Source organism: Somniosus microcephalus, chromosome 2, assembly GCF_052327205.1.
Source record: "Somniosus microcephalus isolate GS21.2 chromosome 2, FLI_Smic_1.0, whole genome shotgun sequence".
NCBI lineage: Eukaryota > Metazoa > Chordata > Chondrichthyes > Squaliformes > Somniosidae > Somniosus > Somniosus microcephalus.
The window spans coordinates 27,621,543-27,647,223 of record NC_140988.1 but is presented as its reverse complement, the minus strand read 5'-3'; the positions used below and the strand labels follow the sequence as shown (position 1 = coordinate 27,647,223).

The 25,681-nt window shown below is 46.1% G+C and overlaps 1 protein-coding gene across 2 annotated transcripts in view; it reads left to right on the top strand.

Annotated features, from left to right (window-relative positions):
• Window positions 1-25,681, top strand: part of LOC147122624 (limbin-like) — a 217,747-nt gene that overhangs the window by 102,279 nt on the left and 89,787 nt on the right. For both annotated transcript variants that reach the window (XM_086007899.1, XM_086007892.1), the window contains exon 13: window positions 22,069-22,228. In XM_086007899.1, coding sequence (XP_085864025.1) covers window positions 22,069-22,228 — 160 coding nt within the window. The remainder of the gene's footprint in view (window positions 1-22,068; window positions 22,229-25,681) is intronic.

Genomic DNA, 25,681 nt, shown 5'->3' with positions numbered 1-25,681 from the left:
ACTGGGCAAAGAAGTAATAGAGAAAAAATAATTTGCATTTGCATGTTGTGTCCTCAGTACATCCCAAGATGCTTTACACCCAGTCAAATATTTCAGAAGTATACACTGTTGCTGCATAGGCTCATGTGTTGGCTCATTTTTTTTGTCATCGATTTTGGTGCCCGCCATGAACTCCGCTCACTTGCTAATGTGCCATCTATCGAAATCTCGACTCCAAGTAAGACTCTAAAACACAAGCAGTACCGTCAGATTGTTAGTTTATTTTACTTGCACAAGGAGAGCGTCCCGCTAAGTCAAAGGCTAGCAGAGACTCTCTACAGAATTACAGATTAACAACATATTTATACAGTAAAGTAAACAGGTTATGGTTTCATCATGTGTCTTTCAAGTCAGACAAAGGGACAAAGAGTTCTTCAATCCTTAACTAAGTTTCTACATATTTCTAAAGCCTGGCGTAGAGAAAGACTATTGATAATACAATGGGTAGTTATTTATTCCAGACTATTTAACTAAGACCATCAGTATTGTTTGGAATGTAGTTACTTCATACAATATGTTTCTTCTGTTATCTGGTGGCCAAGCCTCTGGCCAGGTGGCCTGCTTAAGGTTCCCTTTACTCATGTAAATGGTCTTTGTTTACAACGCAGATAAGCAACAGTTTACAGTGTTTAGTCAAGGTTAACAAGTTTAAGGAAGGAAATGAGGACATTTCTGCAGAGACTTCTGGGAGGACCGGGACTCCATTTTGTTTGTCAAAAAGGGGCACATGTAACTATATTCAGTTTTAAAAGGTACATTTCCACACATCCCACTTATTCAGGCTGAACAAAGCATCCTCAGCACCATGTTTGACCCTGAGCTGAGCTTCATGCGCTACATCTTCTTCATCACCAAAGTCTGCTCATTTCTAGCCTGTCTCTGCCCCTACCTCAGTACTACCCCAGTGTGTGTCAAACCAATCGGTAAGACTAACTCAATAGGGGCTTCTTGTCTCCCCAGAGTACGGCATAAAGATATTATTAGTAACTTTGTTATTTCTAATCTTGCAACCTTGTTGAATAGAAAGTCTCTCATTCTGCAGTCTTGTTCATACTGTTGTATAATTTGGGCCATTATCGCTTCTAAATTAAGTAATAGAATAACGGCTGTCACACAGAATTCAGCAAAGTGACACATTGCACAAAATGTGAGTTATAATTTTGCATAATAACTATATACAAGACAGTGGTAGATTTCTCAAGGTGATGCTCACAGCTAGTCTGGTATCTAAAGGGCAGTTTCTGATGTAAATGCAATAGTGCCTTCATATCGAAGCTTGCTATGTTTCTGCAGGCATTTATCCTTTGATATTCAACCCTCCATGGCCTCTTCAGGGAAGAAAAGGTCAGTGGATGGCTTCTGGGTGACAAAGCCTACTCTCTCCTCCCAAGGATAGATGGAGGATTCTTTGCATATTGTCACATACAATCTGTTCAGTGAGGGAGTGGAAGGCCATCCTGTTGAGGTAGTTGAGTGGTTATTTTGTAGGCGCTCGAGAAGCAGCATGGGTGCTGTTGGTTGCACCCAGCACCTCGGAAGCCAGAAGCCCCCAAAAACTGAGTGACCCCAATTGGCGGCTATGCCTTCAGCTGCCTAGAATCTAAGATCTGGAATTCACTCCCTAAACCTCTCCGCCTCTCTCTCCTCCTTTAAGAAGCTCCTTAAAACCTACCTCTTTTTCCAAGCTTTTGGTCACCCCTCCTAATATTTCCTTATGTAGCTCGGTGTCAAATTTTGTTTGATAACACTCCTGTGAAGCCCCTTGTGTTGAAGGTGCTATATGAATGCAAGTAGTTGTTGTTGTTGAGCCTATCTTGCTGCTATCTTGTTGTGATGCCAAAGATGATGAATTTGCCGGCTCTTCTGCAAAGCGTGCCAGTCACCTGACAAATGCATGCCCGTACAGTAGTCTAGCTGATATTGCTGAGATCTTCCATGGCTGCCTAAAATAAGATTGTGCCGCAAAAGTTCAATGTGATGGTCACCTTCATAGCCACAAATAGAGCAACGCAGGCAGATAAGCATGAGTGCAGGTCCTCATGCAGTAGGTGAAAGAGCTGCCCTATAGCCTCTTTGGTCAAATGCACACTTCTTATACACAACTCCTCAGTAAAGTCCTCATATGACCTGTGCTACCTGTATATTCTATTGGGGAGTCGGCTGGTAATATCTTGTGGGATGTATCTTGTGGGCTGCGAGGCTTGGGAGGGAATTCCAGAGCCTAGGGCCCAGTCAGCTGAAGGCACGGCCACCAATGGTAGAGCGATCAAAATCGGGGAGGCTCAAGTGGCCAGGATTGGAGGAATGCAGAGATCTCTGAGGGTTGTAGGGACGGAGGAGATTACAGAGATAGAGAGGGGCGAGGCCACGGAGAGATTTGAACACAAGGATGAGAATTTAAAAATTGAGGCGTTGCTGGACCGGGAGCCAATGTAGGTCAGTGAGCGCAGAGGTGATGGGTGACTTGGTGCGAGTTAGGATACGGGCAGCAGTGTTTTGGACGAGCTCAAGTTTATGGAATGCGGAAGACGGGAGGACGGCCAGGAGAGCATTGGAAGAGTCAAGTCTAGAGGTAACAAATGACTGTGTGTTCCACATTACCTCTAGTTGAAGCATGCGCCTCCATGTATTTATGTTTGGCTACAAGTTGGGGTTTTCTCAATAAGGTCCTCAGCCAGGGCTGTAGAAGATAGCCCTGAACCCCAGGTGCTCGGCCAATCTGTGTGAGCCTTCAAATAATGCATGCCGATTTGATTGCCATGTAATGAAGGCATCATAGCTACGTCTTGAACATTGGGCTTCGACATGTTGCTATGATGTTGCTATGGGCACACTACCCTGCAGAATCAAACACAAGCCCCATCTTTTCATGTAGGTCATGGGTTTGCTGTGAGGAGCCCTGATATCCATGTAAGTGCAATCTACCATGCCATGTATTCTCGGAAACTCTGCCATCTGGTGAAAGTTCTGCAGCTGGTCCAGCTGATGCCTCCTTTTCACATGGAGAGTGAACATTCTACCTCCAGCAAAAAAAAAGCATCTGTCCCTTGTGTGATATGCCAATGGGCTGTATACTGGCTGATTGGGCAGATGTTGCCTGTGGAAGAAAGCAGTAGCATGAAAGCTCAATACTGTGGTAACCTTCACAGCCATCCCTGTTTGAGTAGTTGTCTGCAGGTCAGCCCAGAGCAAATGGCATAGCTTAGTGACCATCTCTCTTGAGAAGCGGGGCTGGCGAGGACAGGTCTCATCTGATATGTCCAATTACGAGTGTTAGGGCCTGTAACTGAGAATCCTGGGGTAATTTTAACCCCCAAAATCGGGTGGGTTTGGGTGGGGTGGCAAGTTAAAATTTAAAAAATTTCAAACCCGAACCCAACTCGCCTCGATCCCGCCCACTTCCAGTTTTAATGGAGGCGGGACGTGGTACAGGAGATGGGTCCCTCATTTAAATATTTTAATGAGGCTGCATGCGGAAGATTTTCTCTATTCAAGCTTTAACACTGGCAGGGGGTAAGCACTCCTGCTCCTTCTGGCCCACCTGGGATTCCCGGGTGTTGGGAAACCCGGTAGCTGAAGGGAGGCGAGGGCTGCCGGATGGTACAGGTAAGTGCCTTTCCAGCACTGCTTGTGGGCCAAGAGGAGCAGGTGTGTTCCCCCCCCCCCCCCCCCCCCCCCCCCCCCGGGCCCTCTAAGCTACCTTGTTAACCTCCCCAGCGATCAAACCACACCCCCACAATCTGATGCCCTTCCGATATCCTCCATGGCCCCCCCCCCCCCCGTGATCTCTTCAAACTCCCCCGCGATCTTCTCTTCCTCCCCCCATCTCTCCAGCCCCCCCCATCGATGTCCCCAACCCCCAATCTCTCCAGGCACCCCCATCAATGTCCCCCTGCCGACCCCTAAACTCTCCAGACCCTTCCATTGATGTCCCCACCCGACCCCCAATTTCTCCCTCCCTCTTCTACGCTCCCCGGTTGTGGCCTGGTGCCAAAGGTTTACCTGCCTGACAGCCAGCCAGCTGGCTGGCTGCAGCTGGGAAATGGATTCCAAAAATGGTAATCGGGTCCTGCTGTTAAATTTGGCAGGACCTGAGGGAAACCCGTTCTTCCGGGTTTTCCGACCACTAAACTGTCCCCCTGCTCCCTCGCGGCCACCCTGTAAATATCAGGGCCAATGTCTTAGGTGTTGTTGCACCTGCATTTGGTGGTCCGCATGAAGTCATCTTCCTCATCTAAATCATGAAGTGCAATTGGAAAAATCACGTTTCAAGTTACCTTTAGGAAAGGTTAAGAATCCAACATCAGCAGGACAAGCCAACGGATTAGTAATGTACCAATTTTATATGGATGAGGTAAGCACCAGGGAGGAACATAGCCAAACAATGTAAATTTCAACATGAGGCCTTATTATCATAGCTCCTCCTCTGCACAGAATTTGACACTGGTCCACAGTGCAGCCTCCCATTGCGAATTGCAGTCCACAGTAACTTGGACACACACCTGTGTCTGATATCCTGATGCACAAGGCCTTGTCCCACCAGCAGAGCCTTCCAAATTCAGGGCTGCCATTTTATCCAATTTCCTTATCACTAGCTTTGTGCTCATTTTGTTGTGTGACACAATGATCTTGAAATTATGCTGTGGGAAGATAAGTGCATGAACATTTAATGCACATATAAAATGCCATTTATTTTAAACTGGTTAGTGCCTTCATTAAAGTAATCAGCCAAAGAATTTCACACCAAGAGTCACACACTAATCTTGGAGCAAACACAAGTTTTAAGAGATGTTGAGGCCTTCAATTAAAAACATCAATGAAGCGACTCAAAGACACAAGACTATTTTATACATAAATTTAGTCAAGTTGTTGTGAAATATATCACTTTTTAAATGTTTTTAATCTGTAGAAAACCTATTAATAAACATTGGGAATGAAGTATTCATACTATTTACACTTGCATCACCATTGAAGAATAGTTCACTGATTTCCTGTCTGAAGTGTGCTGGTGATATTTTTTAATGTAAAGCAACATATCCAAAATTAAAATGATAGTCAGCATTAGACAAATCAGTGTGGACAAAACAGTGGTCATGGGTCTGTTGAGAAACTCCAATAATACTAGTGTTATATTCAGATTTGTTCTTCATTTATATGGTTTGTATCTTTCCCAACCACAGAGTATCAGTTTGTAGCCAGCTCGGGATCAGTCTAGTTCATATAAACAACTTGACCCACTTCCTCTTCACCACCCCATGCCCTTCCTTGCAGCAAAGCCCAGTTCATGTCCTGGTTTAGGGCTAAACGTGTCATGTAAATCATATGGCGAGTTTTCAACTGAAGTAGAGCTCCAGTGTAGGGAAACCATGAAGCTGTTATTACCTTTTCCCTCAATGTATAATTCTTTATTCATTCACTGTGCAGTTTCATGGTTGCAGTTGGAATTCAAAACTTTTCTTCATTTTTAGCTATAAAATGGCAGAATCGTTTCTTGCATGAGAAATTCAAACTTGTCTCAATCAGAAGCCTGCCAATTGCAATTTAATAGAACTTTATTCGTTCATATCTAATCCGACTCAGAGTTGGAAAAACTTTAGTCAATTTGGACCAGTATCAAAATGAATGGATACGTTTACACTGGAGCGTTAGTGCCAGTTCCACTTTGCACCGATGCTAAAGCTGTAGGGTGAATCCAGAGTTAGGGCTCCAAGTGACGTGAGACTGCCTGTTGAGGTAGCCTCCCATTGCTTCGGTTTGCCACTGCATAGTGTAACTCCAGTGTGGTGTCAAATTGGTGTCAAAAGTGCCCAGTGGGTCCCTTTGACTTCCAATGGATACCTTTGTTAAATCTACCCTCAAATTCATTTAAATGATTAGATAATGTGGATGATGCTGCCTGCCCTGTCTAAAGATTTACATTTACCTGCTCAGAGAATGGCTCTGCACATCCATTTTAGCACGCAGTCGTAGAGCACTCACCCATCAGAAAACTGACGGGATTGGGTACAATGCTGGTTTTACACACCATCCGATTTTACTCTTCGCTGAAGTCAAGTAAAGATCATTAATCCCCACTTCATTTCAATTGCTTTTTTTGTACTTTTACTACATTCTTATGGGGACTGATTTCATAATTTAAATAAGATATGAAGGAAATAAATGCTTGCAAAAGTTTAAAAAAAATACTAATTCTGCAAGAATGCACAGGTTAACTTGCATGTAAAATATAGACCCGAGCAAGATCCGACCAATACTTTTAAACTGGTGACTCAGTGTACTAAGCAGGCAGTGGTTTCTCACATAGTTTATATAACATGTGCATGTCAGTTATTGCTTTCCTTTAATCTAACTGAGCATGAAGGGAGAATCAATATTCACAGAAATCAATATAGTCAGAAGTGGGAGTCAGTTCTTTGCAGTTTTTTGTCTTCCAACTTCCTTATTAGAATTTCTGCACCACAACTCGAAATGTATTTACAAACCATTTAGTCAGCCACTTTGAAGATTCTTTTGATTGGGGGAATAATCTTACGCCGCCATTTATTTTTTTAATATAGATTATAGTTGTTTGGGTAGTACGGTAGTATAGTTGAATAGCTAGTTTGCCAATGCATTTTAGATTGGGTTTAGCTTTTTTGACAGTTTATAAAATTGGTACAATAGCTAAATACTGCAGATGCTGGAAATCTGAAATAACAGCAGAAAATGCTGGAAACACTCAGCAGGCCAGGCAGCATCCGCAGAGAGAGAAACCTATAAAATTGGTATTTTGGACAGTTTAACTGTTTGGTCTGCAGCAGTATTTAAATGAAAATCCTTTCCTGAATAAAAATATTTTGTGCCTAAACTTAGTCAGTGAGTGTTGTGGAAGGAAGAGGATTAAGGAGAAATTGAAAGAGGATAAATATAAAGACATATTTCAGTTCAGTTGTATATACTAGTAGAAACTAAAATCCTAAACGCTGGAAGATGAACGCAAAAAAGTTTAAATGTTGATCATGGTTTGCTGGTGTAGTAATTTGGTGCTGTCATATGCTGCCTCACGAACTGCATGATTTGCGTACAGTGAGTACTGATTGCAGCTGTGACATTCTGTGGAGGTACACACCAGAGGTCGATAGAGACCAGTGTTTACTTTGAGCAGATTATTATTGTGCAACAAAATATTTTTCTGTATGTATGAACAAGATAGGTTTTTACAATATATTTGGGCAAGATGATGCCTATCTCAAAAGTGCTTTATTCACCTTATACCAACTGTGTCCAAGAGAATTCTTGTCAAATTTCACTTTATCCATCACCTGCATGGATCTAAATTACACTATTGATCACATTATTCTTTGTCAAGTGTGCTAAAGTTGAACTGGCCCCGATTTTAACTCCAGGTGGATTCCCCGCTCAGGACTGAGTTTAAAATAATGGGCGCGTCTCAATTATGTCATTGGGCCACAGCATGCATATGTAAAGAAGGACCCTGTTGGCTCCGGGCGCGTGTCCTTGCTGCTTGCTCAGGAGAGCAGGTTAAAATTGCAGATCTTGCGATCATGGCGGCTTTTGGACAGGCATGAGCCAGGGCGATTTTTAATTGCCTACCCGCCAGATTTCTGCTGAGCAAGTAGAGTTAAAATCACCCTGTCTGAATGGGGGGAAAAAAAGCAGCATTTTTGACCTGCAGACCTTTACCAGTCTGGCTAAGGGATTTTGATCTCCTTGATTTTCATTTGCGTCTTTCCTTTAAAAATGTATAATACAATTCGATGAAGTTAGTTATAGTGCAGCTATATTGCAGCTACCTGAACCAAGGAGTCTAACGTTTGCGCTAGCCAAAAGGCAGCACGAAACCCTAGGGTGCAATGAAAATGAAGGCCGACGCGGGTCGGTCGAGGTGGGATCCCGCGCAGTGGGCGCACCACCGGCCCGTCTCGCCCGCTCCGTCGGGGAGGTGGAGCACGAGTGTGTGTGATGGGACCCGAAAGATGGTGAACTATATCTGGGCAGGGTGAAGCCAGAAGAAACTCCGGTGGAGGTCCATAGCAGTCTTGACATGCTAATCGATTGTCCAACCTGGGTATAACTAACTTGTGGACCATTTGAGGCTTTCAGCGTGTTTCGATAGTTAGCAGGAAAATGAAAGATTGGGAATTCAACATTGGAGTGCTTTCCTGTTCATGCCCCACATTGGCCTTTACCATGTCAGTTGAATTTGGTTTGTTTAACCTCCTTAGGAATTGAACTGGATTCCAGTGAAATGGAGTCCTGTTTTCCTCAGAATTAACTTTCAAGCTCCAGCCACTCTTTGCCAAAAGAGAGATTGCAAGGTACAAGGCACTGTGGGCCAGCTCAGCTTCATTTGTCAAGCCATACCATCTGAGAAAGCTTTCACTATATGATTTGCCTTGAAATCTGTTGTATTTGATAGTACATAGCTTTCTTTCATGTGCAAAAAAATTGGTCCATTACTTTATATATTTGTCATATCTCATTGAAGGCTCAGGGTTATACCTATAATGCAACAACTGTAGTTTGAAGTGCACTGTAAGCCATTTCATTTTATTTAAATTCAAAAGGAAATCATTTGGTGTTTGAACAATTATTGCATTTAAATGGATGCTCCCACCAACAGGGTGCCAATTAACTGGTGCGCATTTGATGTCCTTCAGAAATACACAGGAGAGCTTTGATCAAGGATGTTGAGTTGAGCAAAAGCAAGGGCATTAATTGTGAACTGCAGGCAAGAAGCACAAAACAGACCATAGCGTGACTACTCATTTAGTCTTTGCTGTCTGCTGTGCACATCAGCTGTTACTGGGCTTTAATCTAACAGAGCATGAAAGGAAGATCAATAAGCACAGAAATCAATGTGCTTGGATGTGTGCACTAAGCACAGTACAACTTTAATCCTGCTCCTCTATACTATCCCTCCTCCCCCCCCCCCCCACACACAGAATTGATGTACCCTGAGACTAAACCTGATGTAAGACGTTTTTTTTCCCTTTTAGTTATAGGATGCTGTTTATATTCACCCTGCATTTTTGTTATTTTAAATACAGATTTTTAGCTGGAGAAGCAAATAGGTGGGAAAGAAACTTGGATAAATAACAAGTATCATTCAAACTATGCTTAATAGTTTTTTTGTAATATGAATGTCTGTATAACGTTTAACATTTTATTGAGTAGTACTTAGAAGGCTTTTGTGTTCCAAATTGCAAAATAGTTCTCAAAAGCCATAGTAAAGCAAAATATGTATTTGTATTTCTATTTTATTTTAGATTTTTTTTTTAGTTGAATCCCCTTTTTTCCTCCATGCCTGCACCATTCTCCATCTGAAAACATGAGTAGGAAACTTGCACAGAATGTGCACAGCAGCAGTCTAGATTGATGTGACCGGTTTGTGTGATTTTCTTTAACCTCCGCCACCCGCCCCACCCCACACACACCCCTCCCCTGTTGCAAAAGCAGCTACCTATTTTTTGGTTCTTCTCCCTGACGACTCGAGCTATTATGTACTCCCCACGTGAAGAATGACGGGCACAGGGCCGTGAGCTCCCAAATCCGCGGGAGCAGTGAATTAGTGCATCAGCATCCTGTAGCACGGGCACCCTGCTACTGTTTTTATAAAAAAAAAAAAAAGTTTAATAAAACACAAGTTTCTTTGCTGAGTATATTACCGTGTTCTAGACTGAAATACGGCTAATACACCGTTCCAGGAACGAGTTGCGCTGTTTAAATATTTAATTGGTTGTTTACTGTCTGAACTTGAAACTTGGTTGTCTGCAATCTGTTTTCACACCGATGGTTCACTTATGAATGCGTATTTGCTAAGTTTCAGGGCTTTTTGAATATGCATTTCTTTTTTGAGCAAGAAACTGATTAGCAGAGCAGAAAATAATTTGTACCTTTCTTCACTCAAGGCATGAAGCCAAACATCAAGAGCCCCTATCCGAATAGTCGCTTCATGAATGTTGAATATCCGATGTTCAGCTACTCTTGTATCCCACTTTGTACTATTTGGCCTTCATTTAATTCCTAATGTGTTTAGTTTGCATCAAAGAGGATACTCAAGAGTCACACGTCTAGCAACTGCTTAAACTCTACCAAACAAAGTATATAAACAAAACAGTAGTGCTGACAGCTCAGTATGTCGGTGTGCTCCATGCTCTCGTGCTGAGCCACACAGACCTGCAGGGTTCCAGAATGATGGTTCCAGAATGAGATTGTAGTAGTAGGGACACTCTAGTTTGCATCAGAAATGGAAAGGAGAAAAGTCAGCCAGGTGTCCAGCTTCTGTCCATTGTCTTGGTGGAAGTGGGCATGTATGGACTACACGTTGGGTACGGGTGGTCGACGTGACGGGTCGCGACCCCGTTGTTGATTCCATCCCAGTCCTGAAATTGACGTTGCGGTAATGGGGCCTAGTAAGCCCGCCCTGCGTGTTACCCGGCCCTAATAAATGGTGCGGGTTCAGATGAGTTTGTACTTGGTTGGTTGTGATGCTTCTCCCCCACCCACCACCTCCCCCCTCCCACCCCAAGAGATATAGCCCAACAGTCACTCACGCATGAAACTGCAGGAACCCATGGAACTACATGCAAACATGAGCTAGGAGAGTAGGGGAGAAACTGAGAGGATGGGGAGAAGAATTAAAAATACGTAAGAGCAAAACTAGTTTGCCGATAGATGCAAAAAGATTTCTGTTTTTTTTAAGCTATATTGGCCCAGAAATTCGGGTCAGGGGCTTCCCGCGGGTGCAAGCCCCCGACCTGCACTTACCTTGCGCGCCGGCCATTGAGCTGTGGGCCCGCGTGGAATTCCGATCCGGGGCCTGGTCCAGTTGCCGGCGCACAGTGCTTGCGTATCCCAGGGGCGCAGTTAGTTTGATGCGTTCCCTGGGATCACGTGGGCCATAGGGAGCCAATCAAAGCAGGGAATGCTCCATTCATAAGATTGACAGAAAGAGCTGTCAAAACTTATAAATACTACGGCCCCAAAATAGCACTAAATCTTCAAATAAATTTTTTTTTAAATCACATTTTTAAAATAAACTATAAATTGCATGAAATAACTATTTTAAGCAATAATTTAAATTTTTGAAAATAATTTTATTTTCTAACGGGGCTAAAAATAAACTTACCTTGCTTTAAAGTATTTAAAAATAATAAACCTGTGGAAAAAATGTTTTAATTTTAATTACTTCACCACTTACCTTGTAAAAAGTAGGCCTTACGCCTGCTTTTTACATGTCTAACTTCTGCAGACTTACCCTCCCGGGAAAACCTGTTTATAAAAAATAAAAAAAAAACGAAGTTTGATGCGCACGCGCAGCCTCTCCCGCGCATGCGTTCGACCTCTGAACCCCTTCGTTCAGGGGAACGGAAGTGCCGGTTTCCCGCGCAGGCGCAGTGCATGCAGGAAACCGGAACTTCCATTGGGCCTACGGGTGAGTACCCCATGCGTACTCACCCGTGGAGACCCGAATTTCTGGGCCAATATAAATACAACAACTTGCATTTATATAGCACCTTTAACATAGGAAAGTGAACCAAGGCACGTCACAGGAACGTAATCAGACAACATTTGACACTGAGCCACATGAGATATTAGGACAGGTGGAAAGATAGATTTAAAAGAGCGTTTTAAAGGATGAGAGAGGTGTTTAGGGAGGGAATTCCATAGCTTAGAGCCAAGATAGCTGAAGGCACAGCCACCAATATTTTGGTGGGGGGGTGCATGGTGGGGGGCAAGGAAATCAATGATGGACAAGAGGCCAGAATTTGAGGAATGCAGGTATCTCCGAGGGTTGTAGGGCTGGAGGAGGTTACAGAGGTAGCGAGGGGCAAGAAATGTGATTTGGAGCAACTGAGCCAAACAGACCTTACAAGGTGCCAAGTTCTATTACCTGGATTGTGCTAATTTAGCTGATCTCAGCACGGTTACAGTAGGGTTGGGCCCCTAAGTCAGGGAGGGGAAAATAGGCATGGTTTTCCACTCCTAATTGCAACCTTGCCGGACTGGTATATGTGTGGACATTGGGTAAGGACAGGATCTGGCTTGGCTATGATGCCCCATGGAGGAAAGATGATTAATATTTATAGTCACTCTCAAGACTCACACATGACTAAAAGCTGGCCAAGTGAGGCCACTAAGGCTGCCAGCACCCATGGATCTGTAGCCCAATAAGGAGTTAATGGCCAGAATTTTGTTTACCTGGGTGGGTCGGGCACGGGTGGTCGACGTGACCGGTCGCGACCCCGTTGTTGATTCCATCCCAGTCCTGAAATCGACTCTGCGTTAATGGGGCCTAGTAAGCCCACCCTGCGTGTTACCCGGCCCTAATAAATGGTGCGGGTCTGATGACATCATGGATGACGTGTTTTAAGCCGAGATATTTAAAGGAGCCATGGCCACATTGCATTTGAAGGTTCATCTAGGAGTGTGCAGGCAGCACACTGCACCATTGGAGTGTTGCAAACATTTCCAGAGATGACTGCACATAGACAGAAGACTGCACCCAGCTTCTCCGATGACACCATAATGCTTGTGGAGGGAGTCAGAGCACACAGGGAGGTCCTCTTCCCTTCTAATGGGTGGAAGAGACCTCTCCAGGAGACCAAAAGAGCCTGGCTCCAAATCACTGAGGAGGTCAACAGCAGCGATATTGTGAGGAGGACCTGGGTGCAGTGCCGCAAATGTTTCAATGATCTCATTAGATCAGGAAAGGTGAGTACAAAGCCACACCCAACTTCATCCTGCTGCGCCTCTCATCACATCCCCAACACTCTGCCTTCCCAAACCTGCTCCTGCACATCCTTACACATCAACATACCTTGCATGTCCATCCATCCCTCTCTATCTATGTACTTACATCCCCATCTGACTAGCCACCCCTCCCACTCGCCCTCATCCTAATTAAATCATATCAACTAACAACACACAAGGAGGCCACTTGGCTTTGGCACCCCACTCCATCACAGACTCCTTCTAAAGATGTAACCCATCCATTCCTTACACTCATTCCATCACTCTCACTCAACCTTCTCTTTCCCTCCTTGCAGGAAAAGAGAGTCCACAATAAGCGGGGTGGGGGAGAGAACCGGAGGTGGAACGCCATCATTGGCAACCCTAACAACAGCAGAGGAGGCTGCTTTAGAAGTTTCGGGCGTCGCCGAGCAGCTGGAGGTGTGAGACTGAGAGAGGGGGACATCTCGGCAACCTGGTGATAGAATTACATACCATACAGCTACATGACATATATCAGTCACTCATATGAGGACTGATGCCATCAGTCAGTGAATGGTCATCATGTGCAAAATGGCATCTGTACCCATTATTCAAAGGACATATCTAACTCATCTCTTTACTCTCCCACAGGTCCATCAAGAGCCCCTACCCGCACCCCCCCCTACTATCTGGGAAGAAGTGGAAGACGACTCCTCAGAGAAGCCTCCAACCTCTGAGGGCACACCGTCACCAGACATAAGCACACCCAGCGCCAGCACAGATACGCACACCTCAGTGGGTCCCATGCGAGATAGAGTAGTGTTGTCACCTGGTGTGTCTCAACTCACAAATGAGCAAGAGCAGATGGTGGAGACAGGGACAGCAGTGGAGATTCCTCGCTGCAGGATGCTCCCAGCTCTGCTCAACTGCATGCAGATGCTGAGCCACGGGGACCATCCAGAAAGAGGGTGATCCTGGAGGTGCAGCAAAAAGTGCAGGAGGCTTTGACAGATTTTGCGAGCTCAATATCTGCAAATGTCTATAGAATGGAGGTGTCCATCTCCAACATGAGCACCACCGTGTCACAGGCGATGGTGACTGTAGGTTCTTCCATGGATAGGATGGCTACCTGCATGGAGCAGCTAATGCGCCACTCACAGGAGCACATGGCCTCTGGAGAATAGATGGCAGAGGTTCATAGATCTCCTGTCTAGGAGGGATATCAATGTGGACGTGGGGCCTCATGGCCCCACTGATGTACAGCAAGGTGCTCTCCAGCTCCTTGCTAGCAGGGAAGTGCGGGTGGCTCATGAGATAGATGACGGTGAGAGGGGACATGGAAGTGGGGGCTCCTCTCCAAGCGCTCGCACTTCTCCCCCGTTGGCTTCCCCTCAGTCAGAGCCCCAGATGCCTCCTCAGACATCGATGGCCGAGTCTGCCCCTGCACAGTCGCAGGAGGAGCAGACTTTGGCAGGGCCAATGGAGGCTCCAAAACCCAGAGGACGTCCACCAAGAGTACCTAAGCAGTTGCAGAAGGGAAGTGAACAACCTGCCTCTACCTCTGCTGAAGCCACAGGGGTAACACACTCGTAGAAGCATGCGTAATAGAAAGATGACACACAAGTAGATTCACAAGGCTAGCCACATGGGTCTTTTATTCAATGTTTCTGTAAAGTTTCCATTAGTGTGATGTCACACAAGAATCTTTGGGCTGAATTTTCCGGGGTGGTAGTGGGTGGGTCGGGAATGAAAGTTGTTATTTTTACAGCAGGTCGGGAACCCGCTGTCCTCTCGCTCGCCGCGTCTTTCCCACAGGCGTGTCTGTCATCGTGGAGCTGACCCAACCTGCTGCGGCGGGGGACACAATTGAAATCATTATGAGGTAGTTTACAGGCACTTAAGAGCTTTTTCCCCCCTACTTTTTAAATTTCCCTGCATGGACATGGGATTCACATAGCTCGGGAACCAGGTCTGTCAACCTGAGGTGGGAGTTCCATGGCCATTGCTCCAGCGGATTACTTGCCAGCATGGAAAACCAACCAAAATAAAAACAATTTAGTATACTGTATTCGCTGCTCATGATGCGGTCTCCTCTACATTGGGGAGACCAAGCGCAGATTGGGCGACCGCTTTGCGGAACACCTCCATTCAGTCCGTAAGGGTGACCCTGAGCTTCCGGTCGCCTGTCACTTTTAATTCTCCGCTTCACTCCCATTCTGATCTCTGTCCTTGGCCACTTGCATTGTTCCAATGAAGCTCAACGTAAGCTCGAGGAACAGCACCTCATCTTTGGATTAGGCACTTTACAGCCTTCTGGACTCAACATTGAGTTCAACAATTTCAAAATATAACCCCTGCTCCCAATTTTCATGCTGTATGATTTTTGCCATCCCCATTTGCAACAATTTATCTTTCCTGCCTCTTACCTCAGCACAGCATGTTTCTTCAATTCCTTCCTCATTGGGCCAGACAACGCACTGGGTGGGCTTAATAGGCCCCATTAAGGTAAGTTTATTTTCTACAGCAGTGATATCGCATCCTGCTACGGACACCGGCCGCCAAGGTAAGCAAAATTCCGGCCTTTATTTTCACCACTTTCTGGTCTTGGACAAATTTGTGTACACCTTTAGAAGTGGCTTAGTGAGTTGGAGTAAATGGTGAGACATAACTTTACCCCCCGCAGTGGTGGTCAGTGTGAAAGGAATGGCTTGGTTATTGTAGGGATGCTTTATGGTGTTGCTGTGGGGTGATGCCAACCTGGCGCAGCAAGTGTTAGACATATGGGTGTACTGCATAAGGTTAAGTAAATCTGGCCGTGATGAGCCCATCCCTGGCCTCTTGGGCACCAATGTGCTTGGGTGGTGGTGGGATCTAGGCCGCAGGTTCCTCCTGCTCCTCCTCCTTGTCATCTTCCAGCTGATGCTTCTCCTCCTCCTCTGAAGAGGCTGTGCACTCAGTGTCTTGCTCCTCATGCAGCGCTTCTCCTCCTCCTCTGAAGAGGCTGTGCACTCAGTGTCTTGCTCCTCATGCAGCGCTAATCCTCGCTGCTGCGCTATTTTGTGCAGGGCGCAGCAGACCACAACGATTCTGGAGACTCTGGCTGGTGCATGCTGAAGGGCTCCTTCAGATCCGTCAAGAGCACCTGAAGTGCATTTTCAGCATGCCTATTGTTTGCTCTTTGACACATGTGGCTTTTGTTATATCTCTCCTGGGCCTCAGTACTTGGCCTCCTCAAGGATGCCATGAGCTATGTCTTCAGTGGATAGCCCTTGTCTCCAAGGAGCCAGCCGGAATGTCTGTTTGGAGGAGCGAAGAGCTGAGGGATGGTGGACTGGCGCAGGATGAAAGAGTCATGGCAGCTGCCAGCAAATTTGGTGCACATATGCATGATGATCTTCCTATCGTTGCAGATGAGCTACACATTGAGGGAGTGGAAGCCCTTGTGGTTGACAAAGATTCCTGGGTGATGATGAGGTGCCCTGATGGCCACATGTGTGCAGTCAATGATGCCCTTCACCCGTGGGAAGCCAGCCAGAACGGCAAAGCTGAGCGCCCGCTGAGTAACACTGGCTTTATCAGTGGCAAAGTTGATATAATTGTCTGACTTGTCAAACAGGGCACATGTGACCTGTGTGATGTATCTGTGGGTGGCCGACTGTGAGATGCCACAAATATCTGCTGTAGATCCCTGGAAGGAGCCTGAGGCGGAGAAGTTGAGGGCGCTGGTGACTTTGAGAGCCATTGGTAAGGGGTGTCCACTCACTCCTCTGGGCTGCAGGTCTTGCTCCAGCAATCTGCAAATGTCTGTGATGACCTGGCGCGATAGCCTGAGCCTCCTTTGGCACTGCTGCTCAGTCATGTTGGGGAAGCTCATCCTCTGCCTGTATATTCTGTGTTGTGGGTATCGCCTCTGGCGCAGTGCAGCCCTGCACTGATGCCCTCTGTCCTCTGCAGCTTCAGGTGGTTGAGGATAAGGTTGGTGGTGTTGTTGGTGCTGCTGGTGTTGGGGCTCATCGTGCTCCGATTCTGAGGATCAAGGTGAGACAGTATAGACGGCACCCATGCTGCTGGAATAGATGGCAGGTCAAGTAGACATGTCAGAAGCAATCTGTCGATGATGTGATAGGTTCTAACAATGAGGTGACCCTGGAAGGTGACTTTGCTAGAAATACTTGCAGCCTGTAGAAAGCTAAATCTGCTGGCAATGCAGTCAGCAACAGCTTCTTCCTAAGGAAAGTGATCAACTGTGAGGTGGGAGTTTTTATTGTACTTTCCATGCTGTGCACTAAAGCTGGATCAATGGCCACTCAATTTCCGCCTCAGGTTGACAGATGTGGTTCCTGAGCTGTGTGATTCCCGTGGGTAGCCAGGGAAATTTGGCAGGTAGGTTTAAAAAGACTCTTAAGGGTCTGACAACTGCCTGATAATGATTTAAATTAGCTCGCCCGCCTCTGCTGTTCAGGTCACTGCCGCGCCGGCAAACGCACCCAAGGGAAAGGCGCGAGGGGGCAGGATGACAGCGGATTTCCGACCTGCTCCAGGATATTGCAAATTTCCCACCCGACCCGCCTCCGATCGCACCCGCACGGACCCCAGAAAATTCCAGCCATGGTTTTTAGGAGAACAGGGGCAGAATAAAATTAGCGAAGGAGAGGGAACAGAAATCTGATGTTAACAAAAAAGAATGCCAAATATATAATTTGTAAAAAAATATATAAATGTGAGAATATTTTATTTTTGGTAATTGATTCTACTTCACTGAAATAATTTATTATTTCCCTGCAATAAAGTATGGCTTAGATCCTCCATCTGTTATACATCACAGGAGTTATTAATAATGTAAGACAGAAGCAGAATATATAGAAAGAAGGCATACAGGCACCTCAAAGCACTGGAGAGGTACCACCAACACTGCCTCCGCAAGATCCTGCAAATCCATTGGCAGGATAGGCGCACCAACGTCAGTGTTCTCGCTCAGGCCAACATCCCCAGCATCGAAGCTCTGACCACGCTCAATCAGCTCCGATGGACGGGTCACATTGTCCGCGTGCCCGATACGAGACTCCCAAAACAAGCGCTCTACTCGGAGCTCCGGCACGGCAAGAGAGCCCCAGGTGGGCAGAGGAAATGCTTCAAGGACTCTTCGCCGGGAGCAAGCGGAAGCCAAGCGCAAGGAGCGCATGTCAACCCAAGCACCCCACCCACCCGCCCCTTCAACCACTGCCCCACCTGTGACAGAGACTGTAGGTCCCGCATTGGACTCATCAGTCACCTGCGAACTCATTTTTAATGTGGAAGCAAGTCATCCTCGGTTCCGAGGGACTGCCTAAGAAGAAGAAGATATAGAAAGAAGTAGCAACAAGCAGGCATCAGACACACAAGAACATAAGAAACAGGAGCAGTAGTAGGCCAATCGGCTCCTCGAGCCTGCTCTGCCATTCAATAAGATCATGGCTGGTCCAATCTTGACACTGATAAGAGTGACCATATTCTCTCACTTACCATGTACAATGTCATGGGAGATCGGCTATTACATAATAAAATCAATACCCTCTTCTGATATATTCTGAAACATCTGACTTCACAGTGAAATTCTTTCATTTATTTTAGCCGAGGGGTGGGGGGGTAAGAGAAGGATAAATATGTTCTCAGCAAAATGAAGCTATCTGCCTTCAGACTTTGGGACTATTCTTTTCCACTTTTTGCATTCAGAGTCAGCCTCAAACACCCTCACTTCAGGTGCAGATTGTCCAGTATAACTTTGGTCCGGCAGTATGCCTCAACAAAAACTAAAAGTGCAATCCCTCATGGGCCAACGTGACATTTCTGTTTCCCACCTGGTGAGCTGTCTAGTGAAAACAAAAGCAAAATACTGTGAAAGCTAGTAATCTGAAATAAAAACAGAAATTGCTGGAAATACTTAGCTGGCCAGGCAGCATCTGTGGAGAGATATACAGAGATAACGTTTCAGGTCAATGACCTTTCGTTAGCTCTGATGAAAGGTCATCGACCTGCAACATTGAACTGTCTAGTGAGGCTGACACATAAGTGTAATTTATTAGGGGGCACTTTTATGTGTACTTATGGATATAAGAAACTGCTTTGAAACAGTTCAAACTCATTGGCCTAGAAATTGGCCTGAGGCGCCCAAGCGGCGCAAAGTTCGCCTGGGCGCTGGAATTTGCGCCGCATTAGCGATCGCCGCAAATTCAGTTGAAGTGCCCCTAGAGGGAGACGGGGCGCGGCTCGAGGCGCTCCGCGTCCCTCTTAGGGCGCTGAAAGTGAATTTCGCAGCGCTACGTGCCGCAGCGCCACACGCTGCGGCACGGCACGCTGCGGTACTGCAGGCCTTCCTCCCACTGTTAAGGGGGAGGGGCCTGCAACAGCGCGAGCCCCGATCGTGAGTGCCGGCAAAAGAGCCCGGCACCAAGGAGAAGTGCCGGGCTCTCGGGAAACAGCCGGCAATGCCGCGGGGGGGGGGACCAGGAGGCCGGGGACGGAGGTGCTGGCAGGCGGCCGCCCTGCACCTCCACCTTAACTTGCGCCTCTGCTGGCGCAAGGCCCCGTGAACCGGGCGCGGGTAGCGAACGGCGCTACAGCGCCGTTCGCTACCAAATATCGCGATCGGGGCGCGAATGGGGCACTGCGCACACCGATGACGTCATCGGTGGCGGCGCAGTGCAAAAGGCTAACGCCACCATTAGCGCCCCTGCTGAATATCGCGGGAGGCACAGCCAGTGGCGCTACAGCCACTGACTGCCTCTTTAGGCGCTAACAGGTGGCGCTACTCACCCAATTTTTCCCCCATTTAATTTAAAGCTCTTACAGCTGGTTTTAATTTCATCAACTGTCCTGTTTTAAGTCCAAATCCTAAAGGAGAGAAGACAGATCTGTCCTCAACAGATTGACAGTTGTTAGGAAACACAACATTTTGCAAATGTCTGCTGTATAACAAAATTCAGTGCAAACACATGAAGCAGTGTTTTGGATAATGGTTCTGCATATAGTTTTTTTCTGAATGTAAAACTGTTAATAGAAGTAAAACAGTACAGAAGCCCAACAGAAGAATAAAAAAGTATGGCCGCGATTTTCCCTACCTCAGTGGGCCCGTGGTGGGCGATGTCAGTGGGGGGTCCTGACCCCACTGCTGGCTCCAACCCGCTGTGTTGAATGAATTTCTCCTAATTGGGCATGTTAAGCCCGCCCAGCATGTTTGCCGGTCCAATTGAAGGAAGCGGGTCTGATGATGTCATATGATGATGCGTCATCAGCCGGTTTCCTTAAAGGGACCATGCGCAAATTTACTTTGACATTTGTGCTGTCAGTGTTCTACAGCATTGAGGTGCTGCAAACATTGACAAACACTGCCCAGAGGTGCACGGCTGCACCAAGGCTCTCCCATGACTCCCTCCATATGCATATGGAGGGAGTCACAGCACGCAGGGAGGTCCTCTTCCCTTCCAATAGGCGGAAGAGAACTCCCCAGGAGACCAACGCAGCCTGGTTGCACAAAAGGGCACAAACAGGGATGTGGTCAGGAGAACCAGGCTGCGGTGGCGCAAACCTTTCAATGATCTCAATAGATCACAAAACGTTACTGCCAAGCCCCACTCAGCCTTATCCTGCTGTGCCACTCATCACATCCCCATCACTCTGCTTTCCCTACCCTACTCCTACACATCCTTACTCACACCAACTTACCTTGCCCCGCCACCCATCCCTCTCTGTCTGCATTATCGCAACATCACCCATGCACATTGCTGCCCGGGACGCCAGCAATGGCTTAACCATGTCCAGATTTGCTTCACTTAACACTGTACACCCTGGCTGCCACATGATGTACCAGTTTGGCACCATATGATGCACCAGTTTGGCACCGTAAAGCATCCCTACAATATCCAAGCCATTCCTTTCACACTCATCACCATTGGGGGGACAGGGACGTTATGTCTCACCATTCACTGGAACTCGCTAACACACTTTCAAAGGTGCACACAAATCTGTCCAAGAAGGCAAAGTGGTGACAATAAGGATTTCAATGCTTGACGACGCATTAACGGAAAGTTTACACGAACATTGGCTAAAACACCCAAGTGCCTACCCTTGTGTGTTGTTAGTTGGTATGATTGGACTAGGATGAGGGTGAGTGTGAGGGGTGGCTAGTGAGATGTTAATGTGCTGTCAAACATTGAAATCTTTATTTTCAACACTGCGTTCTTGGACAGATTTGTGTGCACCTTTGGAAGTGGCTTAGTGAGTTGCAGTGAATGTTGAGACATAACGGCACCCCCCACAATGCTGATGAGTGTGAAAGGAATGGCTTGGACTTTGTAGGGATGCTTTACGGTGTTGGTGTGGGGTGGTGCCAACCTAGCACATGATATGGCAGCCAGGGTGTGCAGCATCAAGGGAAGTAAATGTGGTCATGCTGAGGCCATCCCTGGCGTCCCGGGCAGCAATGTAGTTGGGTGCTGATACCCTCTGTCCTATGCAGCATCTGGTGTTTGCGCAGAAGGTTGGTGTTGTTGTTGGTGCTGCTGGTGTTAGGGCTGATTGTGTTCAGATTCTGAGGACCAAGGTGAGAGAGTATAAACTGTACCCATGCTGATGGAATAGATGGCAGGTGACCTTGAGATGACAGAAGCGATCTGTCAATGGTGAGAGAGGTTGTCCCAATGAGGTGACACTGGATAGAGAGTTTACTCCAAACACTTGCAACCTGCATAAAGCTCAATCTGTCTTCCAAATGCAGTAAGCAACAGCTTCTGAGCTTGGAAAGTAAACAGCTGTGAGATGGAAGCTTTTATAGCACATTTCAAGCTGTCAAGTAATGAGGTGATTCCATGGCCATTCAACTCCCCAGCTTAACAGAGCAGCATGGATCCCTTTGGCGAGCTGGTTAATTCTAAAGGTGAGCTCAAAATTGTTGTTAAGCCTCTGTTAACAAGGTCTTAATGACCTGTATTGCCTCCCCCGCCGCTGCGTGTCGGGACTGCTCAGCGCTGACATACCCGACATTTGGTAAAACCGCGTGGCAGCAGGTTGACAGCGGGGTCCCGACCTGCTGTCAAAAAAAAAAAAAATACTTTCCCACCCGACCCGCCACCGATCGTGCTCGCTGACCTCCAGGAAAATTCCCCCTATGTGCGTACAGAGGCATGCTTTAAATCTGTGGCATATGTATTTTATATATAGTGTCAGGTTTATTTTTGTATTTGTAAACCCTGCAACCAGTGGAGGGTTTATGTTTTATTGTAACTTTTTAAATGCTTTTGAAATATTTCATATGAGGTATGTGTTTTTTTATTTTAGCACTGGTTATCTGACAGAAGGTCAGGTGGAGTCACTGTTGGAGATGGTACAGCAAGAAATACTCGTTGTGAAGCTGAGGTTGGATGAGGTCATGGATCGAGAGAAGAAACTAATACATTGCAAACTGATCGGGGAGAGAAGAAAACACATTGTCAGAAAAGTAAGTGAACTGCAATTTTACCTCTTTCAGTTTCTAAGCGTATTTAAGTCACAAACTGAATGTGAATGAGCTTATGTAGGAAAGGGAATTTGGCTGAAAATAATTGAATTCGAAGGAAGCATTTAGTAGTGTGTGGTCACTTAATGAATAAAGCTATCATCCTTACAATCTGCATGTTGATAGTCTTGAGAAAAACATATAAAACATATTTATTTTACTTCAGCCTCTTGACTATGATTCTGAAGGTTTTGACCAACTCCCTAGAATAGAGGTCAGTGCATCAGTACTTTGGCGCGCGTCTGTTGTTAATGTAACATTTTCACCAGTAATTTCCACACAGGGTTCTCCCGATCTCCCACCATAGATTTGACGGAAACCCTGGAGAAAGTGTGTTACGCTATTCTTCTGGGGGTTCTGCCAACGTCATGGCAGGAGATTGGGGAACCCCCCCACACCCACCATTGAAATTCTACTCCTTTACCTCGGTTCTACCCTGTAATGTAGAGAAACGTGAGTAAGCGTTACCTTTTTAGAATATTGGTAGGAGTTGCAGTTAAAGCAGATTAAGATTATCAATAGGCAGCGTTTAAAATTTTTTTTAAAAATTCAAAATACGCAGGACTCCACCAGATAGATACAAGCTAATACTAGGGGGAGGAAAAACAAACAAAGCTGGAGCATTGAGAGAAGTAGTTGCGACAGATGCTAAATGCTGCTTCAAGCTGAAATGGAACTATGCTAAACTCCCATTGCTAAAGGATAGCATCTGCTGAGGTGTTAAGAAACTCATCATCAGAGGAGGAATTTGAAGCATTTGTCAGTGTATTATGCCAGAGCCATCACCTCAATAGATATGTCTGTGCTAGCTTGTATGGAAAAGCAAAGTAACAGATTGATCAATGCGGTCAGGAAACCATTTGGGAATGTTGAATGCTGAATTGTTTCTTTGCAGTTGCAGTTTTTTTCTTATTGACTCCACTTTGGGTCTATACCAGTGGGCCATTTTGTTGATTTATCAGTTAATAGAATTGAATATTTAGATATATTAGATGATCACAAACAATTCCCCTGATGGTCAGTGGGTAAATGGCTTACAACATGCCATTATCAATATCAGCCAAGATCCCCATGTTCTGCTGAATTAATCAATCTAAGCCAAAGCAATATTAAGTGGTGCTACAATCTGCCCTAGAATCCCTCTGATAAGAAAGAGAAAAATCAGCCAGATTTGCCACTTCTAATTATTGTAAGAACACTGAGTTTGGTATTTCAAGACATATTACCAAGGAACCAGATGAATCTTTAACTCTTCTCGCTTAACTCCTCAATAAGGAACCATCTGGAATCTCTACCGCCCATTATTAGGTCTAGGAGTGAATGATGCCTGAGGGCTGGATTTTGCGGGGGGTCAGCAGGTGTGATTGGTGGCAGGTCGGGTGGGAAAGTTTTTTTTCCCCAGTGGGACCCCGCTGTGAACCTGCTGCCATGCGCCTTTTCCCAATATCGGGACTGTCAGCACTGAGCAGACCCGACATGCAGCAGCGGGTTCAGAGCGGGGAGCCAAATTCAGGTAATTAGTGGCTTGTTTAGAGCCACTTAAGAATGAATTTCAGCTCGTCTTCTGCATTTGACAGCTTGCCCACGGGGCTCACGCTGGTCATGGATCACGTCTGTCAAGCTGAGGTGGGAATTCAGTGGCCATTGAATCAGCTGTTGAGTTGACAGCTTCAAATGTACAGTAAAAGCTCCCACCTTAGAGATATCTTCCCTCAGCCACAAGCTCTTCCTCACTGCATTTCCACAACAGATTCGCCATGCTGCAAGTCTTTACACAAGTCTCCATCCAGTCTGACCTCATTACCTCTCCCACCATTGACAGATCGCTTCTGTCATCTCTACTGTAGGCAGAGTTTAGGGAGCTAGGAGAGAGATTAAAAAGCATGATCTCAAAGGTAATAATCTCCGGATTACTCCCGGTGCCACATGCTAGTGAGTACAGGAATAGGAGGATAGAATAGATGAATGCGTGCCTGGAGAGATGGTGCAGGAGGGAGGGCTTTAGATTCCTGAGGCATTGGGACCGTTTCTGGAGAAGGTGGGACCTGTACAAGCTGGACAGGTTACACCTCAACAGAGCCGGGACCAATATTCTCACGGGGAGGTTTGCTGGTGCTGTTGGGGCGGGTGTAAACTAGCTTGGCAGGGGGCTGGGCACCAGCATATAGGAGTAGAAAAGAGGAATAAGATGCATAAAAGAGTGAGTGTGTTGGATAGTACTAGAGAAGAAAGTAGTACAGAGGCAGAAGTAGTACCATATTAGATAGGAGCAGACTAAGAAAGACTACGAAAAATTCAAAAATGGGTTTAGAATGCATGTACGTAAACGCACAAAGTGTGGTGAATAAGGTTGGTGAGCTACAAGCACAAAACAAGGGCATATAAAGTAGCCAAATCTAGTGGGAGGATAGAAGATTGGGAAGCATTTAAAAGCCAGCAAGGAATAACTAAAAGATTAATTAAGAAAGGGAAGATAGATTATGAAAGTAAACTAGCAAAAAATATAAAAACAGATAACAAGAGTTTCTACAGTTATATAAAAAGAAAAAGGGTGGCTAAAGTGAATGTTGGTCCCTTAGAGGACGAGACCGGGAAATTAGTGGTGGGGAACATGGAGATGGCAGAAACGCTGAACAAATATTTTGTATCAGTCTTTACAGTAGAGGACACTAAAAATATCCCAACACTGGACAAACAGGGGGCTATGGGGGGGGGGGAGGAGCTAAACACGATTAAAATCACTAAGGAGGTGGCACTCGGTAAGATAATGGGGCAGCACGGTGGCATAGTGGTTAGCACTGTTGCCTCACAGCGCCAGGGACCCGGGTTCGAATCCGGCCTCGGGTGACTGTCTGTGTGGAGTTTGCACATTCTCCCCGTGTTTGCGTGGGTTTCCTCCGGGTGCTCCGGTTTCCTCCCACAGTCCAAAGATGTGCAGGTTAGGTTGATTGGCTATGATAAATTGACCCTTAGTGTTAGGGGGGATTAAGTACGTGGGGTTACGGGGATAGGGTGGGATATGTGTCGGTGCAGGCTCGATGGGCCGAAATGGCCTCTATCTGCATTGTGGGGTTTCTGTGATTCTGTGATAAAGGCGGATAAATCCCCTGGACCTGATGGCTTACATCCTAGGGTCTTGAGAGAAGTAGCGGTAGGGATTGTGGATGCATTGGTGGTAATTTTCCAAAACTCCCTGGATTCAGGAAAGGTCCCAGCAGATTGGAAAACTGTTAATGTAACGCCCTTATTTAAAAAGGGAGGCAGACAAAAGGCTGGAAACTATAGACCAGTTAGCCTAACATCTGTAGTTGGTAAAATGTTGGAGTCCATTATTAAGGAAGCAGTAACAGGACATTTGGATAAGCATAATTTAATCGGACAGAGTCAGCATGGTTT